Consider the following 9936-nt stretch of genomic DNA (forward strand, 5'->3'; position numbering starts at 1 on the left):
AGGTGTTCTTTCATCAGAATTATGTTGCTTCTGTACGTACAAGTTGATTGTACCAGACTAGATAGCTCACGCATTTTTGTTCCTATCTGGATAGCTGTCAGATGCAGCTACAATTCTGGGTGCCATCTAAAAATACTTATGCAGCGGCATCAATACCAAAACATGACAAAATTAAGGGTTAATAAGCTAAGATCCACTGAGTTATAAAATGTAAATTACTGAACTGAAAATGCTAAAATATGTGCTAAATATAACTAAATGGGAACAAATTAACCAATAAGTAGGGAGAAAACATATGTTCTTTCTAGTACTATCAATGAGCATGTAGTTTCATTTCTTAATATCATTTCCAACGAATGTAAGTTATCAAGTTTATCTTTTATAATCCCTATTAACCAAACTCGGACTCAAGACAGATACACAGATCATTCAACCAACACACCAATCTTATAACACCCTATACCCGACCCAATCATTGAATCCGAGCTACAAGGTGCCATATTGGTTACCGAAGTAACTATGATCAAAATATAGTACTATTTACAACATTAAACATTCTAATATAAATTAAACAAGTATTAAAATTATTTGTATTCACTTCCGGGTCTTATACAAGCTTACGAAAGCTCTAATGCTAACCCGAGGTCAAATTAGGACTAAAATGTAATGTTTACAAAATTTCAAGTTGACGTCGTGACGTCAGGAGGTTCCTCGTCGCGACACAACATACTGACTAGGTCTTGTTGCAATGACCCATGCTCAATGTTGCATCGTGACATGGTGGCTTGATCTCGTTGCAACGACATATGCTCGACGTCGTGATGTGACATACTGTTTCTACAAGGTACCAAAATTTACATTAACCTACAATTATCAAATCACCAATCTGCCCATTCACAACACGATTACAGCCAAAATATGTAATTCACGTGAATCATAATACCTTAATCAACTATACACCATTGCCAAATTACTTATAAGTTCATTAACTAGTCCAATACATTCAAGATATTAAACATACATACTTATCCACAAGTATCATAGGAAATTATATCTTTTTATACATTTCTAAACCATATGACAAACTCATGTACATTTTGCATCCATATGACCAATTCCATATACCAAACTTCCAATTCAAATGTTCACAAAAACATAGTATTATACCAAAACTGACTCAACCTAGGTACATGTCATACTTAAAACAAAACGGAATTATACAAATTTTGCTGAGTTAGGGATTCGCTTGCTAGATGATGGATCAACTACTCAAACTGTCAGGGATCTACTGTACCTACCCATGGAGAAAACAAACTGTATGCTAAGCAAATACGCTCAGTGGTATTTCCCTGAATCAAGCCAAATAATACAAGCTTATACATATGCACATATTCCATTCAAAACCTAATCTCATGCCATTCATGTCAAATTCTTCCATTTTCATATAGTTATGCATATAATCAATCTTACACCTATTCATGTCAAAGTTATTGTTATCGCATAACTTACTTATGTTCATTTTATGCTTCAATTCATCACATAAATATCAAAACATACCCTTTATGCTATTCAACAATTAAGGTATCATTTCTTTTCTTAATAACACACCAAATAATAACATAACATTAACATTTGCATACACATATTCAAATTCGTGCATGCTTTTTAACTATTTCCGAGCCTATTGACTCTTTCATTCTCATTTGACCCTCGGAGCAAGTTTTAGATTCTTTTGCATTCTGTCACATATCCCATTTCCATTTCATTTACCAGTTCATTTATCATTGCACACACCATTTAGTTAATTCATATGTTTACAACCCTATTAACCACACGCGAACTTAGAATGAATACGTGGATCTGTCACCTCGGGTTGCCCAACAACGATGACGCTATACATGTACATACTACCACCCTGGGTTGCTTGACAACGATGATTTTCACATACTAATTATTCTGTCACCCTAGGTTGTTCGGCAACGATGACTTTATATGTACAATCTCCCACCCTGGGTTTCTCGGCAACGTTGATTTTCAATCAATATCTTGATCTTATGACATGCCAACTATATCCGACTCAGTCTGAACAGCTAATAAGGCAATCGAATTTTTTATTCATTATATATAGTTTAAATCATACTTTACCATATCCAATTAACCATCAATCCATAAATTCATCATTTAATATAACATGGTTCAACTCAATTTCATACCAATTATCATATATCAATAAAATCATACAATTTTCTATTCTATTCAATTTAATCTCTATCTCAATATTCAATCTCAACCAAAGCAATTTAATTCAAAATACAATAACAACTCACCTCAATATTATATAATGCAAAATAGCATGAATATATAGTAATTAAATTGGTCCTGAATCGTAGAAATACAAACCGAATTTCTGAGCTACTCGTCGACGACTTTCAATTTTCCTTTCTGATACGAGTAGCTCTGTCCAATTCAAAGGTCATAATAGAGATGGGCTTAGTTTCCCTCAAGGCCCAATCACGAGATCCAAATCCAAGCAGCTAAAGTCAAAACTCAACTTATTCGTCCAAGACTTTATCACAAAAAAGTTCGAGAAGAAAAGTTGAAGCTTCAAGACGATAGATTTTGGAACGAGGATGAATTGGAAGGGATTAATTTTGTTTGTGGGCCTAAACTCTCAATCAATGATGACAAGCCCATGTGGAGAATGTTAACAAGCTTAGGCATTTCATTTCAAGGACCCTAATTAATCCCACAAGCTTAGGCGTTTCATATTGGGTTCGGGTCCTAGGTTTAATTTTTATTATACATGAGCCCAATATTGTATTTATTATCTCTTATTATTTTATTATTTTTTATTACGAATTTTTTATAATTATTAAATATTTTAAGTTATTTAGGATTTTTATGTTAGTAAGAAAGTTTTGTTTAAAACTACTTGTTTAGATTAATTAGAATTTTAGTATACTTTAGAGTTTCATTTGGATCTACTTAGCTAGCCTATATAAAGGCTTTTTCATTTTTCATTAATGGAACAATCGTTTTCATTAATAAATTTTTCAACCCTGGGAGTTTATTTCTTTGAGCAAGATTTCTTTCTTGTGATTTTTAGAAGTAGTTTTATTCTCGATTTTTTCAAAGAGTCATGGGAATTCATTCTTCACCCTTCAATTTGCCAAGGATTATTTCTTGGAGGGTTGATTAGAGTCATTAATTGAGTTTGTTGGGGTTTATATCTCAAAGGGTTCAATTGAACATTTATCCTTCTATCCATCATAGCCATCGGTTTATTCAATCCATCTTCCACTTTTAAATTTCGTCTATTTATTTATTTATTTGTATTTATATTTTTTTCTTTGTTCTCAAATTTTTTCTTTTACTATTTTTAACTTCTTTATTACTACATTTATTTATTTCTTCTTTTTAGATCAGACCCAAATATTTCCTACTTGAGTTTAACAACTTGAATTCGATCTTTCTTCCACTTCCTCCGCTCTAACCCCTATCACTTTCCCTCTCGACGGTTCTGTGTCAAAGTTAGCTAAATAAAATCACAACATATAATACTATGAAATTCCATTCAAATCGAAATCAATTACAATATTAAGAATATTTTACAATTTATTCAATTTAGTCCTTAAACCCGAGACAAGCATAACTTTCTATCTAAAGCTTCAAATTGAAATTTGATTTTACATGCATTCATTATGGACCTCCTATTTTCTATTCTTATCAAAATTTCATGACAATTTTTCATTTTATTCAATTTTTGTCCCTAATGTACGAAATCAATAATTAAGCTTTACAATTTAGTCATTTTCTTAAACTAAGCTTAATTTCTATCAATTTCACACTTAATTCTTTCAAAAATCAATAATGAAAACTTATTAAAACTTTAACAATTTTACAAATTGGTACATGGGCTAGCTAAACCAAGCTCTCATTACCTCAAATTTACAAAAATTACAAGTAACGGACTTGAATTTCTTACTTAATTGCTTGGCTGAATGTCAAAGCTTAAAATGGTTTTCTTCTTTTCTTATTCTATGGAGAATCGATGTTGTGGTGAAGAAGACCACATTTCCATTATCTTTTAGCTTTTATACTAGGATTATGTTGTTAATTAGTTTTAATTTACTTAATTAACTATGTTTTACTTTAACAAATCTTTAATTTTCTTAAATTAATAATCGCACATCACATCATCACAGCATATGTTTCAAATGCTTTATTAACTAATTTGTCCCTTAGGATTATTTTCATCTAAGTCCTTAAGCCAAATTCTAATTAAAAATCTATAGTGATTAAACTTTTACAAATTAGTCATTAGGCCTTAACTAATTGTAGTTTCGACTAAATTACTCATCGAAATTTTAATTCATCTATACATTAATTCCATAAATATTCCTATTTAATATTTATGGCTCGGTTTATAAAAATGAGGTCCCAAAACTACAATTTCTAACACCATTGGAAACCGGGTCGTTATAAATCTAACACTAAAGTACATCATCATATAAAATCGAAGTAGGTAAATTGTCACACACAGTGCATCATCAGGCAAATCAAAGTAGGGAAATTGACACACATAGTGCATCATCAAACAAACGGAAGTAGGGAAACTGGTACATGAATTGCATACTAGCACACAAAGTGCACAACCCATACACAATCTATTCCTATGGCATGCCAACTATATTTGGCTCTGCCTGAATAATTAATAGGGTACCAATAATCTAATAACATTATACAAACCAATTCATAAATTATAATCTCATTTTTTTCATCATCGATTCATGTATGTCTAATTTCACATAACATGGTTCATACTATATTCATATCTCATATCGCATACCAATTATATCACACTCTATTATATTATATTCAATTTTGTCCAATTTCTTAACATTCAATATCATTCATTATGAATCATTTCATATGAAAATATAAGTTTACCTTGATAGTATATCATGTAATCAACCTACATATGCATCTATATAATGATCTCGAATCATAAAAGTATAAATCGAATTTCTTTAGTCATTCACCGCCAACTCTTGTTTTTCCTTTCTCTTGCAACTGTCCGACATCATCTTTAGCTGCATTCAATAATTTAATATATTAAAAAATATTAGATTTCATCCAATTCACATTCTACTACAAAGTAAAACATATTTTTCATTTTATTCAATTTAGTCCCTATACCCGGGATATGCATATTTTTCGATATCTAGCATCGAATCAAAATATGATTTCACATTCTTTCATTAAAGACCCTATAATTTCTATTCATAACATAATTTCTTGATAGATTTTTAATTTATTCAATTTAATCCCTAATGTTGCAAATTTATCTAACAAGCTTAATAGTTTTATAATTTAGTCCTCTTTATAATCTAAACTTATTAACTATCAAATTCAAGTCTGATTCATCAATTTCCCTCTAATGAAAACTCGCTAAAAACTTAACAATTAGACAGATTGATACATGAGCTAGCTAAACCAAACTCTCATGATCATAAAACTATAAAAAAAATTCATGAATTTAGCTTTTTTAGCTTATAAATTTTGGTGGTCGAATGTTGAAACAAATGAAAGGTTTCCTTCTTTTCTTTCTAAGGGGGGACGACCAAGTATTGATGAAGGAGATGATTCATCTTTCTTTCCACTAACTAAGTATTTATACTTACATTAACTTTGGTTTATTTTAATTAATCTTACTTAATTAACTAATTAAAACATTATTAAACTTAATTTAATCTTATTGGAATCCATCGTGAACATCCACTAGTTCATATTGAATAATAGTTGAATAATTATTTTAGTCTTTTAAATAATTGTTATCTAGGCCCTCAAGCTTTTTCTAAATTAAAACTCAACAGTGATTGGACTTTTACACTTTAGTCTTTGAGTTTTAATTAATCATTTCCTCAATTCAATTACTTAACCGAACTTTATTATACTTTCATATTAACTTTGTAAATATTCCTATTTTATATTTACAAGTTCAGTTTATGAAAATGAGATTCCAAAATCGCATTTCCGACACCACTAAAAATTAAAATTTAAATAGATTTAATTAGCAATATTCATTCACTAATTAATAATTAAAATTAAGTTACAAACTATATATAAAAATAGAATTTCACGCAATCTACTTTTATAATATTTATATTTTAAAAATAAGTTAAAATATTCTTTTTTTTTAATTCAACTTTATATCAATTATCATATTTTTAAAATTAAACTTATATATTATTATGTTTTAATTATGTAACCTTGTTATTAATGAAACAAGACAAAAGTTATTTAAAAAAAGAAATAATTAAATATAACTTAATTAATACATACAATTAACTCGTGCATCATATAAGTAAAGAAAAATAGTTAATAATATATTATTAATTTTTTAAAATTTGAGGATTAAAAAGAAATAAATATGGTTTAGATCTCAAATGTTGTTATAAATGTATAACAACTACCTCTCTATAAAAACTAAAATTTTCGCAAACAAATAAAATTATTAAAAAGAAGATTGATTGTATTCATTTGATTTAAGTTAGACACCGATGCTTAATATTAATTGACTATGTATCATCTTTAATTAAAACACATTTCTTAATTATGTTTTCACGGTAAAATAAAAATACAAAACACCAATATTAATCAACGTAAACTCAAATAAATTTGGGTGATTAGAAATTAATGCCTATATATATGAAAGCTTTGAAGAGGTACTATACTCAACCAGTTCACTAAATATATACCATTTGAATTGTTAACAACATTGAAGTACTGATACACGTAAAAAACAAAAACAAAAGTTCAAATTCTATTCCGCTTTTAGTTAAATTTACATGTGATTATATTTATAAGCATGTATATTTTTATCTAAAAATTATTTAGAAATATCTACAATGGTTTTGTACTTTCTCAATTAACCATGAGAGATTTATTGTCTTAGGTTTTCACCGTGAAAAGAAAAAAAAAAAAAAGATACCTTCATGACATTGAAACTTAATATAATGGGAGCAAGTTATGCATGTTGATTGTGAAAAAAGAATTGTAAACAAAATTTTCTAAAACAAATGATGCTATGCAAGCACCAAATGGAATGCTAATTTCTCTGTTCCGGACTAGTTTAATAGGATGCGGCATCATAATTTTATGTGGCCAACTTAGCAGTGCCATACCAACTCATATAACAGCAACCAGACCTTTTTGTTTTCCTTTTTAGAGTTTCTCGAGTTCGGCTTCAGCCTCGGCCAACTGTTCCTTTAACCTCGACAGTCTTTGCTCTACCTCTTCTACAGTTCCCTTTTCGAGGGATGGTTGATATGGTGTAATAAAATGGCGTGAAAATCTTTTCAGAGCTTCAACCCCAGTAACCTATTATTATAACCATACAGGGGTAGTTAAGAGCTATTGAGATCCCCAACATATGCCAATATACAAAATTCAGAGTATAATGTTCAGATCAAGTAAGCTTGAGCTCACCTCTTCTGGCAGCAATGGCAGCTTAGTGATGTGAAAATCATCATATAACATGAAAAACTGATCAAGGTACTTTTGTTGCATCCGCATTCGAGCTTTTAATAACTTGGACTCAACATCTTAAATTAAAGAAAGGGGGATTGATGGTAAGCGTTTCACTTAAGCAACAATTCCAGTGAGACAGAAAGGAAATCGATAGACATAGTAAGAAAGTAAAGCATACCTTCATCATCAAAAAGTACTTGGTTAATGATAATATTATGTGTATCAATCTCAAATTTGGTGAGTTCTTGCACCAATCTCTCTGTTTCATAGAGAGACAGGAACTCCGGAATGCAAACGCAGATAAATGTTGTCAAGTCCTGCTCGAAGGAAAGTGAAATTATACAAAAAAAAAAAAGCATGAGCAGGGCACTATAATTGCCCTTCATATGTTAAAAGTTTAAAGTATGGGAAAAAAGACTAAGAGAATGGTATATCTTACTGGGTCTTTGAACTGCTTATTAACTTGTTCAATCACATTTTTCATGCCTTCAAGCCTCCCTATAATTGCATCCTCCCCAAATTCATCTTCAACCCCAAAAATACGGGTCACCTGCCGTGATGAGTTTTAAACTTCATGAGCAGAAACCGACTAGGACACTATGAACTGACATGTGAGCTATGACAAGAATGAATGTAATAGCTCCATGCCATATAACCTTAGAACGATGCCAAAAACAAACTTAGAAGATAGGAGGATAGCATTCATCACTTGAAATAAGATATTAAGGAAAGAATAGTGGTTTTAATGAAAGTTACAAAATTTTATTATCTATAGGCACATTGTTAACAAAAAAGTCTTGAAGACCAGTTGCGAAATATCGGATAAAACTTAAAAAAGTCATACCTGACTCAATAAACCACCAAATTTGCTTTTCAGCGACATCATTTTTTCAAGTCCCTTCTCTAAGGTAGCTGGAAACTGTAAAAGCCGAAGTGTATGTCCGGTTGGGGCAGTGTCGAATACAATGCACGAATAATCCATTGTCTGCACCAATCTACAGGAAAATATTACATTCAGACAACAATTGATCAAAATATTTCTTAAACAATCCAAGCGGTCAAACTTTTCTCTCCCAACACTGCCGAGAGCCCTAGCAGGTTCACAAAGCGACTGAACATGTGGAACCATGGAAACTAAAGAGTTTGCGCATGCTACCACTTGGGCTGGCCTCAACAATACAGATGAATAAAGTACGACCGTAGTGATTCTGAAGTCGTTATTAGAATCTAAGTATGAAACAGAATAGAACGGATATCTTACTTAAGCATCTCTCCAAAGCTCATCGCCTCATCAATTCCTGGAATTGCATTCGCCAAGTCTGAAAATAAACTATCCATTCCTTCCGTCCCGAATTCATCATTATCCACGCTAGGATCTACCTCCTATTATGTAGAAAGAAATTGAGAAAATTAAAATATCCAATGAATTCTGTAAAAGTTCTAATAAAGAACAAATCCCTAATGCAGAAGCCCAAGCATTAACCAGAGTGAACCCATCACTGGATTACATATAAAAATCATACTGACATAATTTTTCTTGGTCTCAGATGAAAGAAACAGTATCAAATTTTTCAGCCGATCAATGATCAAAATACAAAACATGACTGAGCAATGCCTGATTTCTTCAAAACAAAAAAACGCACGATTCTAAAACAAAAACACAACCGTGCAAAGCGAAATACATGGATAACCAGAAAGCAAAAGGATACCATGGCATATAAATTCTTGAAGCCATAGACCAAAGTGGGAGTCTTTGTGAATCTCTGTTGAAAAGCATCGCTGAGATTATGAGCAGGGTCGGTGGAAATAATCAAGACAGAGGGTCGGACCCGAGCCAAGAGCATCGAAATAATCGAGCTACAAGTGGTCTTACCCACACCTCCTTTGCCACCAACGAAAACCCACTTCAGGGTATCTTGCTCCAATATGTTATGAACGGTTGACTCTGGTATATCGTCACTGTCTGCCATGTTTGTTTAACGAAGCTTTTTTTTTCCCTTTTTCTTTTTCTTTTGTGAGAAAGGAATCAGAGTTATTTGTTCGAACTCATCACGAGTTCTGCCCAAGCAACGTATGAACGATTCTAAGGACAAGCGTACACTGCGCATTTCAGATCCTTAATCTTATTGTCACCTTAAAAATATATAGTTTGTTATGTATTTTCTTTTACTTAAAAATACTACTACTTATATTCTCTTTATTTAAGCGTACATTGCGAATTGATTTCATTTATTGGTATTTATATAAATGATTTTTTTTATAATAATCTATGCTTATTTTCATCTACTTCATTGAGCTAGTGTTATTTTAGTCCCGAAAAAAATAAACCAAATACCATCAAAGGTAATATTTCAAAAGGTTAGATGATGATGTAGTATTTGTTTGTATTTAATGATTGGCTTA

At 31.1% G+C, this 9936-nt stretch overlaps 1 protein-coding gene across 1 annotated transcript; it reads right to left on the bottom strand.

Annotated features, from left to right (window-relative positions):
• Window positions 1–6980: 6980 nt before the first annotated feature.
• LOC107954589 (ATPase GET3A) lies at window positions 6981–9638 on the bottom strand. The gene is made up of 7 exons (XM_016890189.2): window positions 9243–9638; window positions 8795–8916; window positions 8378–8528; window positions 7973–8083; window positions 7712–7850; window positions 7492–7607; window positions 6981–7383 (listed from the first exon to the last, which is right to left on the bottom strand). Exons 1-7 carry the CDS (start codon window positions 9501–9503, stop codon window positions 7228–7230), a joined length of 1056 nt encoding a protein of 351 aa, XP_016745678.1. The 5' UTR covers window positions 9504–9638; the 3' UTR covers window positions 6981–7227.
• Between the last annotated feature and the right edge of the window lie 298 nt (window positions 9639–9936).

The sequence above is a fragment of the Gossypium hirsutum genome, chromosome D07, assembly GCF_007990345.1.
Source record: "Gossypium hirsutum isolate 1008001.06 chromosome D07, Gossypium_hirsutum_v2.1, whole genome shotgun sequence".
In the NCBI taxonomy this organism is placed as follows: Eukaryota; Viridiplantae; Streptophyta; class Magnoliopsida; order Malvales; family Malvaceae; genus Gossypium; species Gossypium hirsutum.

What these genes read in the sequence shown, in the direction of transcription:
- LOC107954589 (XM_016890189.2), bottom strand. Translation starts at nt 9,503, where the DNA reads ATGGCAGACAGTGACGATATACCAGAGTCAACCGTTCATAACATATTG. An exon ending in TCAAGAATTTATATGCCATG is followed by an intron (nt 8,917 to 9,242) that starts GTATCCTTTTGC and finishes TCTACATAATAG; the next exon opens with GAGGTAGATCCTAGCGTGGA. An exon ending in TTGGTGGTTTATTGAGTCAG is followed by an intron (nt 8,084 to 8,377) that starts GTATGACTTTTT and finishes TCATCACGGCAG; the next exon opens with GTGACCCGTATTTTTGGGGT.